Here is a 26,932-nt window from a genome sequence, read left to right on the forward strand (position 1 = left end):
TTTTAACCTAATGCGGATTAATGAAAACCCAAAGGCTTTTTAAGGTAGTCTCATCATTTATCTTCCCTGAGAAGCTATGTCTGTGTAAAAACATGAAGCACATAGGATTAAAAAAAAGGTAATAAAGCTTCTGCTTTGAAACTGCTGTAAAGCTGAAGGGCCTTCACCTTTTTTCTTTCTCACAGGTTTATTGAAACAGAATCTGAAAGACACAGGCATCCACAGCTGTATCTTCTCACATACAAGTTTAATGTAGAAGTACAAAGTGACATGTTGCTATTATGTAGAATGCCTGGACAGATATAGGGTGGGTTTTGCCTTACCTCTTGGGTTATTTTTCATTGTATCTCCACGATGGTGAATACACAGTAAATATTCTTACACAAATATTTTACCATCAGGTAACACAACTTTCAGTGGAGGTTCATCAAATTTACCTAAATGTGGCTAGAAACAGAATGGGGCACAGAAACATTCTTGTTCACCAACAAACAATTTCTGATACGTATGCCTCTGGAAAGTAAACAGTTGGCCCTTTCCAGGAGGACCTCATGGCACTGTTTCTCAGCAGGCAATGCAGGGCTTCAAGTGGTAGCTAGGCTGGGGCAGGGAAGACAAAGACAAAATAAAGCTTCATTTTGAAAGGAAAAGTAAAGAGGGGGCTTATCTCTAATATAGTAACAGCAGTAGCAAATTCAGGCTACTGCAGCAGGCAAACACCACTCTGACAGAAGAGTGTGGGAAGGGACTTTTACAAAACAACTGAACTTCTAGTAGCAGCTTTTATGAGACAATCGTCATCTGGTTTTTTCGTTATGTTTCTCACTTGGGAAATAAAAAAGTGAAAGCCATAAATAAAGGTTGTATTTATTTTCTTCCACTGTGGCACTCTGAGCATCAAAACAGCTTACTAAGAACCAGCATATGCAAACCAGATTTATTTCTTTGTTAGTGGGAGCAGGTTATATTTGTTTTAAATGATTGTTAAGGGGGATGTGGAACTTCACATCTACAATTTCATGCGACATCTTAATTTTTCAGAACAAGAGTGCCCCTGATGTCTCTTGAGCAATGAAAGCATGGGGCCTGCTCTCTTCAGCAATTAATAACTATCACAATGCCACGATTGCCCTCGCTGCTTCCTTAGTCCTTTCCCTGAGCTCCAAAGTACAGATAAACACAACCCGGCTGTTTTAGAGCCTTCCTCTGAAACACTCCTGACATCCCCAACGTCTGGGCTGCTGCTAAAATCAACAGGTAGGCAAGAGCTGAGATCTTCCTCGAGTCTTCTTAGAAAGATTGAGTTACTAATGGTTTTTTTCTTGGTTCAGGTTCAACAAAACTACTGAACCTAACTCACTTCCTCCCAAAGGATGGGTTTCTCCCCTCGTCTGAACAGTGTCTCGTTACTTTAAATCATGGCTAATGTTTTTAAAAATATATCTTACACATAAGTCAGTTGTAGATCTTCAGCATCAAAGGATCCAAACAGAATCATGTGAAGCAGTGTAACCTTAAGCTATAATTTAAAAATGCCATCAAGAAATGTCTCAAATAGTTTTAAAAATTTACTGTTGACCTAGTAACCTCAGTCCAAAGCAACTCCACTTGGACTGCTTTTGTTTTCCTTCCAAAAGCAGTATTGATAAAACAAATGCATGCATTGCAGAATATCTTGCAGTGGGTATACCTATGAGTTACCTCCACAGTTCCCTAAAATAACTGGTGCTTTCATACAGGATGAGTAAATGAGGACAGCGGTAGACCTGGCAGGCCTTCCGATGGAAGTGATTGACAAAGTTGGAATCCTAATGCAATGTGTTCTCAGAGAAAGTAAAATAAAAACCAAAACCACAAAAACAAACAGCAAATGCAACCTTGTGGTAATCACCAGCCAGCCCTGAAAGAACAGCAGTCACATATGAAGTACATATTTGAAAAATTTGTCATGGGGGTGTTTCAAGTAATAAACATCCACAGTTTGTTTTTAAACCTGTTGAAATATTTTCCTGCGATTTTGTTATACATGTTTGGGAAATAACTTGTGTAAAGAACACTCAGAACTTAGTTAAACAGCAAAACTGAAACTACAGAGGTAGAATTCTGACAGAATTACTTTTAACTCAAAGAAAAAGAAAAGTAGCTTGTACTGTCTTCCATTTGCAGTTATATTTCTTCTACTGAGCCTCCTTCTACAGTGCCTCCAGCACTCAGTGCACTAGCAGACAAGCACCCTCCTCATTACAGCTGGACAAACAGGCTCTCATTGCAGTTGTAAAGTTCTGAAACAAGGGAAAGAGTTATTACACTGATTAAAACCAAAAAAAAAAAAAGAGAAGAAAGACAAAGGCCTCCTTTCTTCTGTTTACTTTAGATATTGAATGAGATGTCTTGGTGAGGGAACTTGGTCACAAATAACTAAGAAGGGACATAACTTTCTTGGCCATCAAGGAAAGCTTTTGTCAAGATTTGGGCCAAGACCGGGGCAGTTAGCAGATGGCAATGTCTGGTCAAGATTGACAAAACAGAGAACTGAAGAGCAGGGTGAAGACAGAGTCACAAAACACCGTGTCTGCTGTAAGAGCCATTCAGCTACAGGACAAGACTAGCGCAGGAAGGTGGGGTAGAGCTCCTTTTGATGTCACCATGAAGTGGCAGAGAGCAAAAAACCCTTCTCTTTGACTAATGTTACAGCTTATCTACTATGCTAGTCCTTAAAATAGAGACATTTCCAGAGCAAGTTTTTCATCCCAGTGCAGGAACATCTTGTTATGTGCCTCAGGTTTGTCAAACCCTGTGAGGAACCTTTACCGCGAAGCCTTCCTTCACCTGGGGAGTGCAGAAGCCGCTCACTGCAGCTTCATGCAAAGGCTTCCAAGGCACTTCTGCCACCCCAGACCTGGTACCCAGGGCAGTTTTACAGTGCCCTCTGGTTAAGATTTTGTCTCTACAACACACACAGTTGAACACTGTGGAGTCATGTGCAAAAAGATGCAGAGGCTATAAGCACTGGAGAAAAAAAAGAAGAAAAAAGGAATGATTTGTGGGGTTAGAGTTGGGGGGGGGATTTAAATCTTTTTAACAACCTCTTATGCAAACAAAAGGAGGTAGGCAATAATGCTGACGAGAAAATAAAGACCTTTCTTCACAGAAAAGCCTGACAAAAACAATATACATGTGCACACACACTCCCACGCACTCCTTTTCCTTTAAGTTTTCTGTGGAAAACTTCAGCTGTACTTTTCATGAAAACTTCTGAAAACTTAAACTATTGAAATGGAAAAGTTCATATTTCAGATTATAATGTTCACCTTCTGGTTTGCTTTCTTTTACAGTTTCTAAAGCAAAGCATGTCATTTCTGCTAAACCCCGTATTTTCTTTCATGAAAGATTTCAAAGGAAAACTTTTCACAGCCATACTGTGTAGCTGGTGACACAGACCAAGAAAAGAAACAGCAAACTGCTTAAAAATGATCTCAGGAGAAGCTATTCTCCTTTAATGCTCTTCTGGGGGAAGCCTAGCTTGTCTCTGGGATCACCCAAAGATTCCATGGCTGCTGCATGCATCAGCTCAGCACAGGTCTCGTATTTGCTTCGGTGCCTGTGCTGATCCTTATATGACATTGTCTTTGATTTTTGTCTTTTTCTTCTGGATTAGACTTTTTTGTTTTTTTCTTGAATAAATAACTGAAACAAAACAAATGCAGCGTACACAAAATGCTCCAGACATGGAAGTAATTTTCAACCTAAGCTAAGAGCATTTGTAACTAGGCACAGTGCGAGTGGTCACAGTGGAAGTCAATTATACTCACTACATGTTTCTGAAGACAAATAATACTGGCCCATAAACATCCGACTCACTTCAGAGCCTTGTGTTCTTTTACGCTATACAAAATATGTAAAAAGGAGTAATTGGTTTGAAAAAGAAACCTGATGCAATATGCAAGAGGAGAAATAAGAGAAGATTTAGAATCAGAAAAAGGAAATGGCCCAACATGCAAGAGAAAACTGGGGAGAGGCAAGATGTTAGGAGCGGGCATGCACTCCCCTAATACATGCCGTTCAAGGAAAACGCTCCATACTCATGGGGACGCGTCTCCATTACATGGTGCCTCCCACGGCCCTAGGCGAGCCATGGGCCCAGTTCACGTTTCAGCTATGGCCACTGGATGCTCGCTTCTGAGGACCGCACCCTTTGTGTGTCTCCCTGGGCTTCCCCCCCAGCATCACTCGGATGTCTCACGGCCCCAGTGGAGCCGCCGTCCCGGCTGCGGCACAACCCGCCCTGCCCTGCTCTGCCCCAGGGTGCAGTGAGGCCGCAGCGCTCGCACGGGGAGGCGAGGCTGTGCGGCGTGCCGGCTGCTCGGGGCCCTTCAACACCCGCAGTGGGTATCTCCCAGCAGCCAGCCCCGGAGGGACGAGGGCGAGGAAGAAGAGAAAGGAATTACCCGCGGGCTATGGCGTCTGAGGGACAAGAGCATGTGTTCCCCTTTCCCGCTGCTTCTCGAAGGGCCGTTTGCACCGCGGGTCAAGACAGGCACCGGCGGTGCGGGGCAACGAGCTCCGGCCGCACGGCCCGGCCCGGCCCGTGGGGGGAAGCCCGGTCCAGGCGGGCGGGAGCGCGGGAGGGGCGCGCCCCAGGCCCGGCCGGGGCTTCCTCAGCGCTGGCTGCCGCCTCAGGGTGAGGGGAGCCCGGCAGGGCCCGGCGGCGCGGGCGGGAGCGGCGGCAGCGCATAGCCTTGTTCGTGTCTCCACCTGCTGATTTTATAAGCAAATATACTCGGGGAAAGTAACCTTACAAATAAACACACTTGCCAGGTATTTAAAGCTGTGTTTCAGGGCACCCATCTAGGAGCTCCAGCCGTGATTTGGCACTGAGGGGGAAAGGAAGGCAGACGCGGCTCTCGTGCAAGCAGGCAAATTGGCACGACACTCCCTTGATAGGTTTCTGGAGCTCAGACGTCAAAAAGCATCACCTTCAATTCACTGAACCCTTCAAAGGAGCACACACCAGGGCTCCAGCCTAACCTGGCTCTCACCCTCCTCGGAAAGGATGGGGGTCGGGGGGAGGAAGACAGAGGAGGGATCTACGAGGCATTTCTCATCAACTGCTAAATGCTCCAATATACTCGTAACCTTAGCTCTCTGCTTTATAGCAAGTGAGTGATGAAAACCTGATGGGACAGGCTTGCAGCAGCACTCTGCGCCACCGGGGTGCACTTCTGGAATTGGGCAAAAATATTCTGAAGTGGACACCTGGAAAGGGCATGGGCAGCAAGGGGAAATGCTGTCCGGAAAGGAAGAGTTTAAACAGATGAAGAAAATCTAACTGATTAAAATTTTAAGAGGTGAAGTGCTGGCACGGATCAGTTTTCCTGGAAAACAGGAATCGGGCTCCTCAGATGCTATTTGAAGACCTCAAAAGCACAGTCATTTAGAAAGCAGCTTCTTCAAGGAGCACAGCTAAAACTACAAAGACATAAAATTCCAGTCAGACACAGGAAATTATTAGGGGAATACAAGAATTTTATGAGTCAGAAGATAAAAATCCCTCGGAATACCTAACTAAAGTAATCTAATGAAGTAGTCACCAGTAAAGGAGTGTGATGAATCTGCATGTCAGGAAGGACAAATTTAAACAAACAGGAAATTGAACAACCTGAAGCTGTTTTCATTTTTACTCCCTGTGCCCTGCTCCTTTTTTTCCTTTAAAGGTGCAAACCCAGTTGATGGCCTCAGAAGCTGCCATGTGGGTCTGAGGGGACTATTTAATTTTAGACAAAGTCTCAATTTAAAATAATTGCCTGGCTTCCTTTCGCAAAGTTGGTTAGTCATTTATCTATGGTTCGTTATTTGCCCTGCTGTAGACCCCACATGCCATGGTATGATCAAGCTGCTAATCACCACAAAGGAATACAGGGAAAAACAGTCCTCGATGCAAAGTTTGTAACCTAAAATTTAGCTTCCTCCTTCCTGGCATGCAGAAGTGAGGCTAAATACTTCCTACTAGGTATTTTACCCACGCTGGTAGCAAGAGAGAGGCTTCAATCCTAAATGGTCCAGCTAGTCCCGGTCCAGCTTTGCACTGTGGCACAGGCTTAGCTTTTAATGTGGAAAAGTTGTCAGAGCAGTTTCCAAGGTCCCCACATCTACAAGGGCCTTGACTTCAGGTACCAGCTGTGCGAAGCAGTATTGTACAGAATGCTACCTCCTCTACATTATGCAGCCAGGCACTGTCTAGACCCAAAAAGAAGGTGTTTTCATACACATAGAATTGCAGCTTGGATGCCTTTTATAAGGAGTGAGGAGCTTTTTCAGTTTATAACCTCTTTATCACAAATTTCTTTATTTAGGAAATAAATTTTAGCAAACTGCATTTTGGAGAAATCCTGTTAGAATTCCTAAAACTACTAATATTGCTACTGTTCTCACAGTGTTGCTTCTATACTAAAATTAAGTTTCTGTATAGACAAGTCAGAATTTGTTTGTTTCATTGAGTGTTGTGATTTCAAATGTCTTCATTCCAGAATGGAAGGAAAAAAAAGCCCAAAACCAACAGAAGAAGAAAACCCTCTTTAAACAAGGTTTCCTCCAGAACTGGTCTTGGGTTAATTAAAATGTTTCATTATGCACAATAATTCAATATATTAAAAAGAAAATACTTTAATTATGATTTTTTTTTTGTAAGTGTACTGTTGCATATTGGATGTCTTCTTTGTATTAAAAATTTCAGATAAGAAGTTGTGCTAGAAGAATTTTGAGATGAAAAATGAAAGCCACTGGCACAGTGTAATGTGCTGCGGTAGACAGTATGTCAGGCATAGACTGAAGTGACTGCAAACCACTTTTATATAAATTCAGGACACTGCTTAGTTTCCTATCTGAACTGCCTGTCTGGATCCTCCTATTTGGGGTTGATTCTGGACTCCACTTAAAATACTAATTGTTTATATTAAACAGACAAGAGAATGTGTGATGTATTTTAACTGTCAAAAGTGTTGTGAACAGCAGCAGCTGGAAGAGGAATGTTTAATTCACTCCGTTACCCCAAAGCCTTTTAGAATCCTGTATCAACAGCTGAATCTTACTCTTGCAAGCAAGAAAAACGGGGTATGAAGGGGCAACACCACAAAGCTGCTTCTACCAGAAAAAAACCCAAACAAGAATATTCAAAAGTCATGGCATTGTCATTATTAGGTCAAAATTCAGCATCACTAAATCTACATTATTGATGCATCTATGCAAGCTGTGCACATTTGTACATGGAACAGCTCACATTTAGTGGCTCCTTTCTTGTGCTGGTTTACTCACATGAAGCTGATGCCAGAGGGGTGATGCAGGTAGCCAGGGGAGATATCACTTGAGCTGTTCGCTACATGATACCCCTAAAAAAAGGAATCTTGATACTCTCAGTTACTGTAATACTCTTAAATCTTCTGGACAAGAGGTCAGTGGCTTGTGTGGAGCTGTGTGTAAGGTTAAGTTTCCTCCCCTACACAATTTATTCTCACAGGGCATCTTAGACACATGCCCGGGACACTTCCCTCATCATAATTGGTGCAGCATAAGCTTGTGCTGGGACCAGTGGGGCCCAAACCAAGGGTAAATGATGTTACTTAAGAAAGATTAATAAAGACACTGATAAGTAACAAGATTGAGTTGTTCTCAATTTTTATAAAAACTTAACTTTTCAAAAGCAGAAAAAGAATCCAGCCATAATGATGCTATTTTGCATATTTCCTTCAGGAAATCTGAGCAAACCAGCAAATTAGCTGCCCACAGACAAATGATCCTTTTAATGTCAAGGGGAAGGAAGGTCTGAAACGTTAAATAGAGAGGTGCAGAAACTTGTACAAACTGCTGTACTGCAGGTTTTCCTTAGGAGGAACCACTTCTGCCATGTGGTTCGGGGTCTTTTTTTTTTGTTTCCTCTTCTTTTCTTTCTTTTTATGCCACATTTACAGAACGGATTTATGGTGCTCAGGAAAGGAGCACCGCTTTTGTTCATCCCATCCGTCTTTTACTTGTCCAATTGCCACCGCCGTATTTGTAGGAAAAATAGACCTAACGAGGTGTAAAATAATGCTCTGCACTCAAAGACAGCGCTGTACCTCATTTCACTCTAATATTTACTTGAGAAGTAAACTCTGCTGAAGCCTCGAGCAAATAGCAGGGGCTGACTTTGCAAGGTATGCCGAATTTACTGAAGCAAAGACAATTCACACCTCATACACCCAGTTGCTTATTTGGCTGCTTGCTGCCAAAACTTCTGCTGAGAGAGCCCTGGGATGCAGCAAGTGGGGAGATACAGGTATGTCAGGCTTGACTGGCAGAAGAATTGCTAATGAAACAGAACTTAGCTAGCAGAAAGGCAGCCCACACCAACTGGCAGTAAGCAAGAATAGCGGAGTTGGAAAGTAGCTGCAAGTGGAGATTTTAACTAGATTTCAATCTGATTTAATGCTTTTTACACCCTGTGTGTCCAACTTCTCATTTTCAGCCTTTCCACTTTCTTCTTTTCATTAGTTTTTCCTTACCCTACAGGAATTTCTTTTCTTTTTCGCTCAAAAAGGCAGTGACCTGAGTGTCTGAGCTTCCTCTCGGGCAGCGTGTGCCCGGGAGCACGAAGCCAAGCAACTGTAGCCTTCAGTAGACGGCATTTTGGAAGGAGCTGTACTGAGATTTCGTTAAAAGGTTTGAAAGATGAGTTTCTTGTTCGCTGTATGAGGGAAGTCTTACAGAGACTTTCACCGGAGAAGGTGAAAAATCGAAATCTCGACAAGGGCTCAGTAGGAAAACTCCCATAAAGGCAGTTTTTTAAACAAAAGAAAGATGAAACACTTATTTGCTGGAAACAAACCTTTTCATAGGGGTGCCTCCCTTTCACCAACGACCAACTCAACCCTTCTGACCTGCTGGTCAGGAGGTTCCACGGAAGATGCATGGGAGGCTTCTGTTCTCATCAGCTTCTAATGTTTTGTATGCAGAGGGGAGAAGCTGTAGCAAAGCAGACTTGGGGGAAGGCATCGTAAGATGGTTTAAACAATCCACCAGCTTCCCACCCCTTTCCTGCCCCCAGTCTCAGTTTTCTTGGTCCTGCTGCTTCCTCACCATCCTCTAGTGAATGAGGCTCTGGTGTTTACCCCTTTCTGGGGAGAAAGTTCAATTCACTGAATCAGCAAAAAATTATTCTCTTTTTTTCCTGGCTAGTGAGCATCAGTTAACTTAGATGTTAAAAAACTACTGGAGGAATACAGGGCAAGGGGTGTAAGAATGACTTAGTGTGATATCCCCGATAGATAATCACACTATGTCTTTGCACCAATATCACACAAACATGATTATAAATTGAAGACATGAACAGGTTTGACTAAAAGGCTGCCTGAGGTCAGTGCCTTTATAATTCAAATAAGCCTGTAATCCCTCTGTTCCAAAGATCCCTTCTGTCTCAGCATTACAAAAGGCAAGGTATGCACATTTAGAATTTGGAGGAAATTACCTGGGTTATTATCCTGGCTGTAATCTTTTCTCAGAGAGCAGGTAGCAGAGGATGCACTTTCCAGGAAAAAGGACTGAAACATACTGTACTTTTCATTCTCTAAGGATGCTGTGAGCACTTAAAAAAAATTAGATCCCTCAAGAAAAGCTACAGTATGTCAGTTCCCAACCCTGTCTCGGTTATAATGAAATCTAACCTCTGACACCAAACTATCCCAGTACTGATCCAACTCTATTCAACAAACTCAATCCTTTTTTTAAATGATGCATAACTCCCCCCCAAGTACAATGTCTGTTTACTTAAGTCCTGAGCAGGCAAAGCGGATTTAGAGGCACCGCAACAATGGAAGTTGCAGGGATGGGGAAGGGCTGGAATGCTAGAGGTTGCTGGGGTTTCCCTCTCTACCCTTGAGGTGATCATCAGATTGCAACCAAAATAACACACATTCTGGCTGCAGAGCGCTCTTAGCCTTGGTAGAAAAGGTCTGCTTTCTGTTCTAAGCTGAAACCTCTGATGAAATTTAAAGGGCATCTTGTACCCTGAACAACGAACGGTTTGCAGTCAGTCCAGAAAAATCTCCACACACTCCCTGACTTCCCCCCGGCTCCCTGGGAAGCTGAGGTGTACCCGTGGATTTAAATGCTTGCGCTGTATTTGTATCACTCCAGGTGTTATCAACAGGATTCCTTCCTATAAAACAACTAAAGAGGTCCAAATCAGTCCAAATCTCTGCGGGAAGAAAACGGTGCCAACAGCACAATCAGCCTCTGAAAAATGACATGGTTCCCATGCCACAAGCAACAGTCTATAAAGCATCTCACAGAAAACCCAAACAAGCCCTGCAGCTTCTGGCTTTCGAGCAAGAACTAGAAGACCCGAGGACCTCCGACCCACATTCCAGAACGGACCTTAAAAACCTACTTCCCTCCCTTGCAGGCAGCTTAATGACCTGCAGATTTTCAGTACAGGCCGTATCTGACATTGCTTTCAGAGCCTGACCTTCCACCAGGTTAAAACAGTTGTACGCTTTGACATGAAACACGATGGTGTTTCATTTGCACAAGGCATCATCCCATTGATTTGGTGTATTTTTCAGGGGGCAGGAGGAGGGGGTAGGAAGAAGAATCCCTACTCTTGTGTACTCAAAGCAGGTAGCAAAGCTTTCAGTGTTTAACTGCTGCACTTCATTGTCCAGCACTGACATAATGGGTGTGATGCTCGTGTCACACCGTTACTCCAAGTAACCCGTATTTTAATCTACACCTTAAGAACTGCTAAGTTTTCAAATACTTCCAAAACCATGAGTAGTTTCCTAGAAAGACCTGAAACAAAGTGATTGCCCCTTGGAAAGCTGTGTGCAACGACTGATCATCTCTATTGTCTGCATTCCCAGGGGTCACAGAGGGGCTCGGCTCCATTGTACCAGGGCAGCACGGCACAGAAAGGCTGTCACCGACAGGCTGATTGTGCAATCTCGGAAACCAACCTGTTGGCACCAGTAATTAACCATCCAATTAAACGGGGCCTGAGCTTTGAGTTGCTGGCAAGTTTAGGAATAATTCCAGTTTCTAAATAATACATCTGCCTTAAACAGCAGTCTCTAAGGGTCAAGAGACTAGGAAAATTGGAGAATTTGGGCAAAATTCAAATCGGTCGACTGTCTTCCACTCTTCATGCTGAAAGCATATAGCTCAAGCCTTCAAAATGTTTCCTCTCCAGTATCAATTTACATTAAAACATCTGAGGGGTAGACACCATGCCCCAATTCAATACATTGAAAAACCCACAATCTTTTATTTCTGCTTGCCAGCTTAAAGCAAACTTCCCTGGACACACAAGTCCCCAAACCTGACTTCCATATATAAGTTTGGTCCTCAAATAAAAAAACCCCTCATTGTTCCCATGGTTCTAACTGCGGCTACCCCAGCCTCTGGACTATCTTTAGCCACCTCTACTTGAACATTTTACCCCTTTCTTCAGTAAGAATGCATAGCAAAGGCTATACATCCCTCCAAATATGTAGACTGGGTGAGCAAGGCAAACAATAATTTTATTTGCAGCTTTACACTAGCTTATCTCTCTGCTGTCCCTGTGTTGGACAATCTCCTTTCCTATGCCAATCCCGTAAGACTATTTTTCTTATTTTTTACCTCCATTGATCTTTATTAGATCATTTAAATATGTGCATGGGCTTCAGCAAGTATCAGTTTGTTTCCCAAAAGCACAGCATTCCTTGTTCTTGTTTTGAATCTTTTTTAAATACCTGCTATCACTGCTGTAACTCTCTAATTCCCCATCATTCATTAGTTTTAAAACAGCCTTGCACAAATAAACCGTAACACTGTACTAATGAGATATGGGTGGGAAGCTTCTGTAAATAGTCTCAATTGAAGGTAGAATGTCTGCATAACTTAGATAATCTTAATTTTTACGTTGCCCTGAAGATGACACTGAATGGTCTGCATTTATTAATCTTTATGAATCTGAAGAACACCGTCTTTCAGCTTCTTTAAGAGAGCACTTTTATGTTTTTAAATATGAAGCAACACTCCTATCCAAATGCTAAAGCAGAACTGCAGGCTGCAATGCATCTGATTACTTAGGCATTTTAATGTTACTGCCCACCTCCATCTGTGCAAGGTTTAAGCCTGGCAGTAGCCAATGCAGTTTAATGAACATTTAAAAATATACAAGAACTATTGTCAGAGGAACGAAATAAATATACCCTTACTGCTTGCACAAATGATGAGAAACTCATTAAAGCTCAATCATTTGTAGATAAGTAAAAACATTCTCAGAGGCAAAGTGCCAGTGGAAATCTCATGAGTTTCAGCTTCTGAAGTTTCCCAATAACCCCTTTCACTGTGGGAAGAAGGGTAGAATGGAGAGGGATGGACAGAGTCTCTGAACAGTCTACCACTTTCTTGATCTGATGCAGGACGATCAGATCCCGTTAAGGATGGGCATTTTAATGAAGTTGTGTCCCCATTCCCACCCAGATACAGCCAAGTTGCCTTGCCATTCTGGGTAGCATACCAGCAGGCACCCTAAATAAATGATGGCATGAGCCTCAAGCTTGGACTTCTGCATAATCTTCACAGGAGGTGGGGAGGTGGGGAGGTACTCCCTCCCTCCTCCACAGAAACAGGAGCCCAGGAGAGAGCACGTCCCACTGGGGAGTCTCATGCGTCCAGACCAGGAGAGGTCCTTTGGGCACAGACCTTCCTTGTGTGAGAAAGCAAAGGAAAACATGAAAACTTACACTGATAGATCGTTAGAGAAATTACTTTTACAGAGACTAGAGCAAGGGAGTTAAGATTACAGTTCTGCTATGTGCATTTCTCTGGGTTTTGTAGGAGTGGGACTTACTTTTTATATGGTCTATACTGTGATGCCTGGATCTGAAGGAGTGAAAGCAGCTGCTGGCAAAGGTTTCCACATCATGCTGTTCTCCAACAGTAAAATGCAGCCCTGTTTAATCATGCTGCCATAATGATGCAGATCCAGGTATACCCAAGACCTGCCACCATTGCGGGGCAAGGGAAGAGTCTTAAATATGCAGAAAGTAAAGAAAACTTTAAACAAATTGAAGAGAGAGCTCCTATAATTCTCTTCTTCAGCAAAGCCAGTTAACTGCATAAGCAACTACCCAGTTGCTATTGGTACTTCAATTTGCCACAGTTAAACACTAACTCATGACCTACAGCCCAGCTCCAACAGGAGTCTTTCAATCAGGGATTTCTTACTGTCCTTGAAAGCAGGGAGGGGTGAAATTTCAGTGAAATGCTATATCTTCCCCTCTTGCCTTTTAAACTTGTTTCCAGAGCCCTAATGCCTTCAACACGGTATTTTATGCAGCAGATTTTTTATTCACAAGCACATTTTTTCCACCACTCTTCAACCTAAATATGTTTTAATCAGTTTCCAGATACTCCATCAGCATTGACAATTGACGTTCCAAATCCCACCCCTCTGTGACTCCATATTCCTGGGACTCTGTTTAAATCCCTTAAATACAGTGTGGCAGGGAAAAAAATCATTTACATAGGGGAGATAATAGTATAGAAGTGAGCATATGAACACTTTCAAAATCATAAATCTTATGGGTAAACACTTTTTTTAATGAACATACAAACGGGGGGATCTGTTCTCATGACCACCTCCTCGAAAAGTAAGAGGCAGAAACAGAACGCTTCTGTTTCCAGATTTCAGTGTTTTAAAAGTACACCTTTCAGCTTTTGCATCTGCATTTATTGTGTCAGGTGTCCTTAACTTGATTAGAATGGTTAACATGGGCTAAAAGACTTTGATTTTCTAAAAGCTGAAGAAGAGTGACATAAAATCAGCAAAACCTCATGCCTGGTATGCTTTGGGAGAATTTCACATGCTTTCTGAAACATGCCAAAGACCAGCTTAATATTTGGGCCCTGACTGAAGCTAAATTTAGTACAACAGTTTTGATTGATCCTCATTACCCTTAGGCCATCTCTCTTTCAGTTACACGTTTCTCTTCCTGCCCATGAATGGATAAACAGCGGTGAACGATCTATTTACAGATCACATTTTGTCAGCTTTTCCACATCTGACAATTCTTACTCAGAATTCAAGGGAAAGAGGTTAAATTTGCTGCAGTTCTCTGGCGTAACGATAACTGGAGACACGTGATCAGATGTGCCTTGTTTGGGTTTTTTTAAGAAAGGTAAGAAAAGTAAAGGGAAATTAAAATTCATGCAAGGAGAAACAGAAGCAAAATAATGTCGTTCCCATAAATATGCTGCACCCAAGGTCTGTGTACAGGTCATTTAGGGACACCCAGCAGAAGAACCTGGGAGTAATTGTGTAGCTCTCCAATTTATGATGTTTTTCCATTATGCCTCCACAGTGGCAGCTGTAGAAAGTAACTTGGGGAGCACAGCCGCTCTTCCCAGCCCTCTGCACATCCATTCCAGAGAGAGAGAATCTCTCCTGATTTAACGTGTCAAACTCCAAAGTTGGTGGGAACTCTGATGGGTGATTCAGTGCATCCCCAGAGTGAGTTCTCCAGCAGAAGGGATGAACCCCTCTGAGGATGTTTATCTCTTCCAACTGACTCTGGATGAAGCTCAGAGGGCTGTGTTAAGGTGGAGAGTTACAATTAGGCAAGATGATCCCACTCCTATCCCTCCAAATGAAATGCTACGGTTTCTCCACAGACACACAGGGATTGTGTGAAAGCTAGATGCAGAGATAACCCAAGAAGGGTGTTATGCAAATAAGCAAAGCACCTCCATTGCTACAGCTAGTAAAGAGGAGCAAAGACCAATGCTAAATTAGATGCTCCAGGGCCTATTCAGAACAACCAAACACTGCAAATATGGATTTTGTGATCTTGATAGACACAGTGTTTGGAGAGGTATGTACAATCTGAGTTTGTTCAGACTTCTGGACCATGGCTGATGAAGAGGCTGGGACCACTTCCTCTGTAAAGAACAATAGCTGGGCATGACAATGTTATACCACACACTAGAGAATGGTAACTCAGCCCCCATGGGAAAACAAGGTTGCTAAGGCTCCGGATGGAACCACACAGAGATGCAGTCCTTTCCCTGCAGAAATACTTTCAGCCCTTGTAACTTCAAGCACGGTTGCCTGGCTTAAGAGCTGACCGTGCTGTCCTTACTCGCACGAAGTTCAGTGCAAATTGAGCCTGACTTAAACGGGCAGCATTAGACTTCATTGGTGTTTTGACTTAAGACTTAATCCTAAGCAGATGGGTGTTCGCATGTACAGTGGCAGTTGCAGTGGTATGACACAGACTTGTCTGCCATTACATCTTAAAGGCTGCGGTTGCCACTAAATTAAGTCAACAAAAGACAAATTAATGTTCTTTGCTCCATACTCAGATCAACGCTGTAAAGATTTTGATGGTGATCACTGAACATTCCAGTTTGATTAAAAGCAGCTTGCATTCTTCCCTTTACTTTTAGTACCACAAAACCCGAAATCAGTTTTGATAAGAGACTAAAATGTGAAATAGTAAAAGCTGACAGACCTTTTGTATGGTTTCTTACTGGTCATAAACTTACAGTGCTACATCAATGAAAGAAAAACAGGAACTATTTTAATCTTTACTGAATCTTCTGTCGTTAATAATTATCACTTGGCTAGTTTGTACAGTCTAATGACATGAAACAGATAATTTTTTTTTCAAATAACAGATTTGCTCCAGTTTCAACTAATACTGTACAATAACATTCTCATCATCTTGTACCAAAAAGATGTTAAGGGCTTTTTTTATTTTTGACAAATCCAGGGGGAAGAAACAAAACCAGCTTGCACCTCCTTCTTATTCAAAGTTATAACCCCATAAACCATGTAAATCAAAACAGAAGATGTGCAATTTTGGGTGACATGCACTCAACCACAGAAGATACTGAGCTTACTGAGACACTGCCAAAAACTGGAACAGGAAAATGCACATTAGGGTAGTGAGAAAATGATGAGGGAAAGAGTGGACACGTTGACCATAACCATCCTGTCCTGTTAAATTAATCAAGGGACACAGGCAAAAAACACCTCAGTAGTCCTCTTTGCCTGGTGTTTGGCTGCAGACTGTCCCATAGATAAGCTACTGAGGTCAGAGCAGCCACCTGACATGCAGGGTGTGGGGGCTAAGGCAGGGCACCCACTCAATGCCAAGGCCTTACCCTCTCCTCCGTCCCATGATGAGGCTGGCAGTGTGCTGCTTGTCCCAGTGGTTTTACATTACAACTCTAGATTTTTCTCAATTCAGGTCACAGCTGTGCCAAGCACCTCCAGATTGTCACAACTGAAGTGATGCTATTGCATCTTACGTTGTTGCTGTCCTTATTGAAGCTGTGGACTCCTCCCAGGGTGGGAAGGGAGAGCCAGGGTGGCTGAAAGAAAGCATCCTTACTGATTATTCTTCCTCAGCCAAAAGCAAGGAGTTGGGTTGTTAGGTTAGGTTTGGTTTTACTGTGCAACTGGAAAGCCAACATGAAGCAGCTGCTAGATTCAGTCAATGAAAAAGTGGGAACACTCCTCAGCTGCCGTGCCACTTTTTTCATCATCTTCCTCTGATTCAGTGGGACATCATATGAGCAGAACTTCCCTCCTCCACAAGAAGCCCAGTAAGAGCTGGATTTTAGTATCTCACAAAGGCCACTATTCTTGCCACCTTGCACTCTGCCCTCTCCTCCTTTGACACTGTCTGTTTTCAAAGAAGCAGAATAAAAAGTGCTATGAGGAACAAGGGATGCCTTTTCATAGGACAATTGGTGCAGTGCTCCAGCCAAAGAAGGGTTTAGGAACTACTGAGCCAGCATTCAATTTCCCAACACAGCCTTAGTCAAATAAAAGATGACAATTTTGTTAGTCACCAAAAAAGAGAGCAAGAGGAAATTTCAGGTGAGTGGGAATGAATGAAAAGGGAATGGAAGTACTTTAAATCTTTTTGTGAACTTTCTTGAAGGGTGGAGACTCAACATGGATTTCTAGAATAAGCAAGGAATTTACTGATTCAGAGGAAATTGAGGCATGTTGGGAGGGAGATACAGCTTAAAAAGAGATTAATTTATTAAGGAGGGAAAAACAATTTGTCCTGAGAACATGGCACTGTCTTTCTGATTTCACCTTCCTTTTCCTTCCAAATCAGTATTTTTTCCACCATAATGGAAAACACCATAGAACTGATGGATGGCAGGTGTGGGGCATCTTCAACTCTCCTGGCCTGCAGAAAAGATCAGACTGCTCAGAATCCTGCAAGAATCAAACTGATTCTGGCATTGACCAGAATGTTTAACATCATCCAGGCCCTGCTGTGGTAAGTATCACTCACATTTGCAAAAAAAAAAAAAAAAAAAAAAAAAAAGTGGGGTTTTGGGTTGGGTTTTTTTGTGATTTTCTTTCTTTGTGTTTCCAGAAGTTAATGCATGGGTGAATGATCCCATAACAAACAGGTAAAAAGCTGCTTTCTTAGACCCATATCACTGATAGGAATAATAGTCTTCAATAGCTTTCAGAAATTTTATATTCCATAAGTATTTTATGTCTTATATGCCTAAGCCCTCAGATTGTATTTACATTTAAACTCTGCTGCCATTATGTATTGGACTTTAACAAAACAAACTCAGATCTTTCTCTATGGCCACAGCCATGCATCCTGCTGCAGAAATCTCCTAGTTCAACTAGATGAGAGATTCTGGACCTGGGATGCCCATTTGCATGAACTGTATTTCTTCTGCACAGAACTGAGATCCCTGTGGCACACCTTTTATGGTACAGGTGACTGTGTAGGCAGAGTGAAAGACTCTTAGTACATTTGAATACATTTGCCATGCTGCCTCTTATATTGCTTTCCAGAGACTCTTTCTAACAGAACTTCATTTGCTAAGTCTAAAAGTCTAAAAGGAGACACTATGTAATGGCCACCCATTATTTGATTTATGGTGGACCTAGGAGGTGATCTCAACTGAGAAAGTGTTTCCACTGTACTAGGTCTTGGACATGCTCAATAGCAAGAGACAGCTCTTTCCCTGAAAAGTCTTGCAATATAAACAAACTAGACAGACAATGGACAGGAGGGAAAAATGCATAGATAGTAGGTACCAAGGTCATAGAGCTGTCAGACATGGTGAAACAGGGCACAGAACTGGCAGGTGTCCATAGAACATTGAAAACATGAAGCAGTCATCCAAATCTGGTAGGGGGGTTGGAACCAGATGATCTTTAAGGTTCCTTTCAACCCAAACCAGTCCGTGATTCTGTGAAAGAAATTATGTGCAAACCTGCACATCCCAGCTACCTCTACACACCCAGATGGATGATGATAGCTTCTCCACCAGAAGGTAGTACTGAAGTATTCCTGTACTATACAGAATTCCTGTTTCCTGGCATCATGCAGTGAGCTAAACAGTATCCTGCGTTGCCATTCTTCAAAACCTCTGCAGAAGTCTGTACCTGCCCTAATGCTCCACTTACTTAGAAATTAATTGTATTTCAGCTTCCAACTTACAAAGCAGACAGGCACTTCCCTCCAACCCCCCATTCCATGGGTTAAACAACTAGAGAACTAGTAAAACAATGAAACAATACAACTGACTTGGGCTGTACGTGGGGTGGGTAAGTTGCACTGGAGCTACATACCCACCTGAGTGAGCCACAGATGCGACCAGAAAACTCCCTGCTTGTCCATTCTTGTGGCTTCTTGTGCACATACACCACTTTTGGCTAATTACATGGGACTATGGCAAAGTCAATTATCACAGTTATTCTGCAATAGGGTTGAATTTTCATTTAAAAGGAACAGCAGAACTCTACCAAGTTTGTAAATGTAGGATAATTCAAGAGTATCACCAAAAAATGTGTTTTAAAAAGGGTCGATGAGGTACTTAGGGATATGGTTTAGCATAGGACGGGAATGGTTGGACTTGATGATCTTAAAGGTCTTTTCCAACCTTGTGATTCTGTGAAAAATCTGCTAGTTTGTCCACTGAACAAGATTGCAATGCAAGTAGCTCCTGAAAAGTAAGTAGGTAGCTTTGCTCAGTAAAAAACTGAACAATGATGAGCAGGCCTAAGCAAGAATCACAGTATTTCTGTATTTAAGAAATCCAGCCCCCCAGAACAGCAAAGACATTGTGCTGCTCAGTGTTGGTACCTTGAAAGAGCAATATGCTGACAAACACCAGACGAGCTCCCCAATAGACCAAAACTGTTAGAAGCAGCTATACTTTTGGGAGAATAAAAAAGTCCTCAGCCAACCCACTTTATAGTTTATAATTTAAGTGAGTACCGTAGTTTCCAATTCCATGTAATAAACCCATGTTTTATATATTATTCATGTCCTCTCAGACTACTTTTTCCAAACTGTTTCTTAAAGACAGCCTTTTTTAGCTATTTACAATGAAATAAAAACTAGAAAATTTGTCTCTAGTACTTAGAAAGAAGGGTAACAAACTTCTCCTAAATAAATCTGATGAATTTGCTTACATTAATGATTATAAAATGGAAAACCTACATCTAAATATTTTCATTACAGGACCGGTTCGAATACATTGCAAAACCCTTCTCAGCAAGACCCTCAGAGCAAGACAAGAAAGAAGCAGCAGTGATGACTGAAGTATATGTAAGACAAAAATAGAAAACTGCATTTGTCTTTGTTGATATTATATTCCTGGCCCCACGAGCAAGGCCCTTCCGTGTGGAGCTCGTACCACACACCGACAGGCAGCGCTTTGGGCTGGAGCAGTACGGTGAGCATGTGTGCTAGCTCACAAGGGTAGGGCATCTTTAAGTAGCTGCCCTACTAATGAGAACACAAACAGGACTTTTTTGGAGGGAGGAATATATTATCCACCTCCCTCCCTTCCCTCCCCACCCCCCCCAAATGGTAATGACAAGAAATAAGGCTGTTGTGAATCCTATCAAGGCTGCTGGCCTCCATTGGTAGATTCATGGATCTAGCTTATGGAAATGAACAGACTCCCTGTTAAAATACGTTGGCAGCTGAGAAGGATCATGCCAATGATAGCAAGGAATAGTCAAGCTCAGATACAATTCAGATGAACAGAGAAAGTGGGAGAAAAAGACGTGAAAAACTGCAAAGCAAGCATTAGAATTAGGAAAGTCATACATCTGGAGTCCTTTGGCAGCCGACTGCCTTCTTCAAACGCCCTAGGTAAGCAAGCTTGCTTGCATGCTCTCAGCATTTTTGATCAGCCCTCCACAAAGCAAAATGCTGTTCAACATGTTGAAATACTTTAACCAACTTTTGCCATCCTTTACGAGAGATACTGCAGTAGAGCAATGATCAGTTACTGCTGGTCAGCGCTGTTACAGGCACATACTCCATCCAGCTCACGTTGCAGTATGGCCCTGAAAACATTCAACAGATGGTTCAGTTTGCATCTGGATCTAAATGCTCATCTCGCTGCTGAACAAATATAACAGACCATGGTCTCCAGCCACTGCATCCCTAACAATCTGCCTGCAGAGCTGTTAATGCCAAGAACAAAATAGCACTGACAAGTAACGACAAGTGAGATCTGAGCTGCTGTTCTGTGGATGTAGTTGCTGTCTCCCACCATCTCTGTGCCAGCTCACGCACCCCTTCAAGAATCATGTGCTGGTGGTGGCCAAAGAGAAGCAAGTATTTCCTCGTAGTTGGAAGAGGCTCTGGAAAGGTCATTTGCCCCACCGAAAAAGCTCTGGAGTATGCCCATTCTTCATTATCTTGGCTGATTTTGCCACTTTTCCCTGTTACAGACTCTGCAAGTAATATTTTTGTGGTTTTTAATCAAATACCCTGGTACTCTGGTTGTAGGGTGACTGATGGGCTTGTCAATATGATGTCTTTCTAAACACCAAATGTCACTTCCCTTCCCTGTTCCTGAAACTATTTAGCCTTGCGAACTAGAAATTACTAACCACTCTATCACAGCTCGTACGAACAAGCTGGCATCCACAAAATTCAGGAATTGATTTGTTGATCTGTAGTTAGATCTGTGATCCAAATCATCCATGGATGATATTACTTAAGTGCCCTGCTGCTTCAGGGACCTAAGGTTTCAGGTGAATTAAGTTTCTTTTGGGTTTCCCTGGTAGCAAGTAAGAGATGCTAACTTACAAGATACCTTCTGTTTTTCATTTTTTTCTTGCTCAGAGGAAGAGTTCTCTGTGCTCTTAATACTGAGGACTTTCATACAATGGGACTGATGACAGGCCAGGGGATATCAGGGCTGATAGCATGAGTTTGGAAGGTCTGTTGCTGAACATCTGGCAGTGTAGCCAAGAGGAATTTATGAGAGGAAAACATCTGCCCATCCCCAACCTTATAATTTTCTTCAACTGTTCCCTAGCACCTGTGCTGAATCATGTAGCCCAGCAAGTTAGTACATCATAGGGGCCACATTAACGGAAGGACAGGAGTGAATTCAGGAGGAAAGAAAGGAAAGGATGGGGGCTTTGATGGTGGTAGAGGGGCGGCAGCATTGTGCGGTGCTGAAGACACGGGGATACACTCATGCTGGTGGAAAAAGCCATGTGCAGAGAGGAGAAATGACCTGCAGAGTCACTGGCTGACACTGCGAGTCCAGACAAGGCAGTAAAGGAAATTCCAGGAACCGTCGGGGGCTCCCTGACTCGCTTTGTGTTTGCCTGCTGGGGCGGCAGGGATCCAACAAAAGCTGGTGTGTATCTGTCCCTCAGGACAGCCCCTAGCTGCACGGGCAGCTATTACAGCTTCATTCCTGGCACTAATCGGAATGTTCCCAAAGAAGCAACACAAACTGCGATATAAAATCACATCGGTGGTCTCCACATGTCATTCAATCTGCATTAGACACACAGTGTGATCAAGCAGGGAGACAGAAGAGTAGTTTTGGAGATGCCTTTCTCTCTTTGGGAGAAGCCAGAGGCTGGCAACAGCGAAGGATGAACACAGCTGAGGGCTCCGTGCGCCCTTGGGCACTGCTCTCTCCTCTGCCAGAGCACAGATGTGTTTCCACAGTATGGTGCTTCCACAACTGTCACTTTATTGCAGCCCATGCTCTCTGACTTCCTCCATCCCACTGTCTGAGTGACACGTATATATAAAAGAGACTCTGCTGGAGGCCACATGTATTGTCTGGAGATGTGTCTTTTCTTTTTTCACACAGAAAAGCCCTCAAATTTCTTCCCCTTCACGATTTCGCTGCCAACACTGTCACTTGACTATCACGTGGCTCACCTCTACAGTGACATGCAGGATACACCGAACATTAGAGGAGATTCCCCAAGAAAACTCCAGCCCTCCCAGCAGGCAGTAGGAAACTCACCATTACCATTCCCTGGTGGGCATGCTGAGACAGTTTGCATTTCCTATGCTTATTTTCCTGTGACTAAAGAGGGATTAACAGTGTTCAATGACAGCTTTGGAGACCTAGAAATTCTTCCTTTTATGGAACAGAGTCACAAAGACCTGTTTTTCTCTAAATTAAAAATATCTTTCATTAATTGATTATTCCAATTTAATTCTTCCATTCTTAAATTCTAAAGCTTGTGAATCAAGCATGGAGCACAACAAGCATTTTAGGCACTACCATAACACTAATAATTAGAATAAAATTTTTCATCTGTGGGTTTTGTGGTTTGCTTTGTTCCTTAACAAATTTTGAGGGGAAAAAATATTTTTTCCTACAACCTCTTTCACTTTCAAGTACTTTTTTGGAAAAAATCTATTTTCAGCACCAGTGAAATTCATCATATTATGACAGGAAAGCAAAATTGTTTCATTTCATAAGATCTTCTAACAGCATGAAGCTAACCCCATGGTCTCTGAGACAGAAATTCTGCCAGCTATAGACTTAATAAAGAATCAGCAGAGAAAAAGAAGTTTTTCAGATGGAACTGTTAGTCATGGTATGAAGAATGTGTGTCCCCCTACAGATGTTATAGCTATTTATATGATAAATCCCGATCATCACTATAGGAATTTTACAGCCTTCTTTTAAGTTAATGCTCAAGTTCAAATTCATCTTCTTTTGACAATGTTTGCCTAATATTTCAGTGTTGAACAACATTTCCAGGGTTACATTTACAGTGAGCTTACTGAGCACTTTTAAAGCTGTATTCCAGACTTTGTACTTGCTTCAGAAAGACTTATTTTAATTCTTCAATACTTCACACATATTTCTAGGCAATACAAGTACAATAAGCATAGATAAATGCTTAACAAGGGCACATCTAGACTTGCAAGTTAACTGGAATCACCATTAGGGTTAATTTAAAGCACACAACAGGTTGCAGAACAGGTCCCTGGAAGAAAGTATTAATTCTGGAATAGAATTACCCCATTCTCACGTTCAACACTTTAACTGTGTTGAGTAACATGAGATAAATGAGAACAAAGCATGTTTGTTCCAGTTTGCGGGATAATTGGTTGACTTATGGGAATCACAGTCTGGGGAATTCAAAAGGAACTGAAGGACGTGAAGACACCGTAAGGTGTCTCTGAGGAACCCAGGGCCGCAGAAACACAGAACCATCGCTGCCAAACAGCAGCAGCAGCCCTCTTAAAACCAGCGCTGCATTCACACCCCTCAAAGGCGCAGGTTGTGCAGAACGTGGTGCTGCGTGGGGCACCGCACACACCCCCACACACACCAGAGAAAGATCTTTTCATGAGGATGCCTCTCTGCCTCTCATTCCCTGCCTACACCCTCCTGTTCAACTCGGAGGCAGCAGGAGGTCTGGTGCATTGGCTGGTTTTGGAAAGGGATGGCAAACTCTTTGGTGGGGAAGCAAAACTGGTGATGTTTTATTTGGGTGATAAACGTTGACTTGAACTCAGTATCTCCACTTCTCTGCTCTCACATACTGAGAACAAGAGAGAAACTCTAAATGCTTATATGATCTGACTATCAAGAAAAGGTTCTTGGTGGAAGAACTGAGTACTGTCCTTAGAAAGGGAAGGCTGCTGTGCTTTTCACAAAGACAAGGGTTTTTTTCAGCTCTGGTGTTGCTGGCCATGAAATGTGCTTTGAGGTTATAGAGCTTTTGTGATTTCTTTTTTTTTTTGTTAAATACCATTTTAATTGTGTGTTTAATCTATTGGGGTCTTCTTTCTACTATCTTTTAACATCTACTCTTGGTTGTTACCTGACACCTGTGTTGAAAGAGGCAGCACTGATGAGACCAAGGTGTTAAACCTCAGTAATTCTCAGTTTCAAGTACAGCATTTGGGGCACAAAATGAGACGAGGAGTCCAGCCACACACTTTGGCAATCCACAAAGGATCACCAGGTGAGGAGCCTTAAACACCTTGGGGCCGGCCAGGGTCCCATGACAGGAAAGCCTGAAACTATTCCAACCAAAGACTTCCCCAGGGATTTAGGGGGAAGGGATCACGAGCAGAAAATGAAAGCAAGGCTCTGCAGAAAAAGGAGGAGTAAATTTAAGAAAATCCTTAGCTCCAGACTTCTTCTACTGTATCCCTGATGGTATACACAGTACTTTGATGGCCATGGTACCCGCTGCTGTTGACACTCAGCAAAATACTGTTAATCACCCGTTGCAGGGAATTCTGGTGTGCATCTAGAGACAATTTAGGTGCAGAAAAAAAAAGTGGAGACAGAGAAGATCTTGAGTGTTTTACTGCTCACTTAGGTATTTTTGTGTGGTCTCCTGTAAATGGTCTTTACTTCCAACTCTGTGTGCTCTGTGCTTTCAGGGAGATCAAACTGCATCAGGTGTTCACAAGGCTCTGGTCTTGTAAGACTAGTGCCTAAGGAGTGCCTTCAAAGAGCAGTGCAGGTAGAACACCTCTTGTCCTCTGGTCTTGGGGCAACAGGGCTTCCTGGCACCCCTGTGTAAGAAATAAAGACAAACTGTGCCCAGAACACAGACCCAAGCTCAAGGAAAGCAAGCCTGTACAGATGAAGAGTAGACATTCAAAAGCTCCTGCTCACTCTGCAGAGCCCAGTCACAGAGACCTGGTGACACCTACTGAGCAGGCGTTTGGCATAGCTATGACATGGCTACTGCCCCGTGCTCCCTAGGAAACACCATACCCCTGCCTTCCCAGCCAAGGGTGCAGCGTGCAGACTACTGAACTAACAGGAGAGCTGCTTCAAAAGAGAAAGACAGAGAACTGTAGTTTAATTCACCAAGCAGATCAAAGTTCTGCAGAGGGCATTCTCCCCTCAACAGAAAAGTGAGGCATTTGACATTCTGCTCCACACCCCAGTTTTGGTAAATTTACTAAAAGAATGGGGAGAGTGGCAGACAATGTGGGAAGCTATGCCCCCACGTAAAGCTGTTTTGTCAAGATCCACGAAGCAATCTTAGCACAGATTTCATTCAAACAGCATTTAAATCAAGTAGCCTCAAACTCACAGACTAAAATCATAATGTAGGCAAGATGACTCAAGTATAGAAGATGGAGGAATTGGCTGTGTAAATGCTTCCTGCTGTAGATTTAACTTCCATAGATTTCAAAAGATAAAATCTAATGTTGAAAGAAAAAGCAATGTAATACCTCACATTGCAGACCCAAATCACATTGTCACCAGGATAGAAAGAACCATGCTACTTCATAAGTACTCTGATTAACAGCTTGCCCAGAGAAGCTGTGGCTGCCCCCTCCCTGGCAGTGTTCAGGGCCAGGCTGGATGGGGCTTTGGGCAGCCTGGTCTAACGGAGTGTGTCCCTGCCCATGGCAGGGGGTTGGGACTAGATGGTCTTTGAGGTTCCTTCTAACCCAAACTATTCCAGCATTCTATGTTCCTATAATATATATTGTAACATTCATAATGTTATAAGCAATTATAATTGCTGCATTAAGAAAACCATACAGAAGACAACCTTGGTCTAAATACAAAATAGCTGTAGTCATATCAGGTCTTCTGCTTAAAACAGTCTTCTAATCTTTAAAAAAATGTGTATTTTGAATGACCTTTTTAGGCAACGGGCATTTCAGCTAGTTTCAGGACAACGGCCTATTCTTAATTTACTATTGTTTAACTTTAAGGAACATCCAGGAATAGCTAAGTGAATAAATAACAGTCTGGTATTAGGATCTCTGTTTTTTTCCCCAACTGTTCCCCTGTTTGCTGTCCTGTGTTTTTTGTCTTGTTAGATACACATTAACCTGTTAGACTGACCTTCACTTCCCTCCCAATCCCTACGACACATTAAAATTCTTTAAAAAGACAACTTGAGAGAGACTGCCTTTTGGTAAACCTCCTAAAGCGAGCGCTACAGACTGGTCTGGCATGCGTTGTGTACATGCATCTGTCACGAAAATTTGATGACAAATCATCTGTTTCCTGACAGATAGGCTGCACTGACTTCACATTCCCATGAAATGTCTTTGTCCACCAGGAAGAAAAACATTCTCCTCTAAAGCAGTGATCATTCTCAAACTTCACTCCTCCATTTGCTTTAAGTCTGCATTATCATTTATTTGCAGTATAATTTTTCTGGATCAATTAAAGCCTGTCGCAAGATACATCTTCCTGATCATCTTTTGGGAAAATGTAAAGAGACAGGACTAATGAAAGGAAAGCAAGCAAATGTTTCACAGTAATAATGCTGTTTTCAGAGGGTGAGAAATGAAGATCCTTTTTAAGACTGACCTACCCCAGTTTGTTTAAAACTAAACTGAACTTGAACTGATAAACTACTCTTTTGAGATTAACCTGAATAGTGTACATTCAGCAAAACACTGTAAATCTAAACATACCTGAATTGGAGTCAAACTTTGTTTCTGACCTGCAAAAGAAAATAAAAAGATCGTAAGTTACAAGAACTGCTTTATGCCGTAAAAGTCATTTGTCAGACTGCTTCACACACCCCCCAGCCCCCAGCTAATATAATCTTTAACAAGACTGTCTACCTCTACACACTAGTATTTAATGCTTTCAAGGGCATCTGAACCCAAGTCGTAACTATTAC

The 26,932-nt window shown here is 42.5% G+C and overlaps 1 protein-coding gene across 1 annotated transcript in view; it reads right to left on the bottom strand.

The window, feature by feature from the left end:
* The window catches only part of MSRB3 (methionine sulfoxide reductase B3), a gene marked incomplete at its 5' end in the record, with an annotated part of 85,454 nt that overhangs the window by 12,290 nt on the left and 46,232 nt on the right, over positions 1 to 26,932 (bottom strand). Inside the window, 1 exon segment of the mRNA XM_084268625.1 lies at positions 26,721 to 26,749. Within this exon segment, the coding sequence (XP_084124751.1) occupies positions 26,721 to 26,749 (29 nt within the window).

This window comes from Gallinula chloropus (genome assembly GCF_964237585.1).
Source record: "Gallinula chloropus genome assembly, chromosome: 1".
NCBI classification, from domain to species: domain Eukaryota; kingdom Metazoa; phylum Chordata; class Aves; order Gruiformes; family Rallidae; genus Gallinula; species Gallinula chloropus.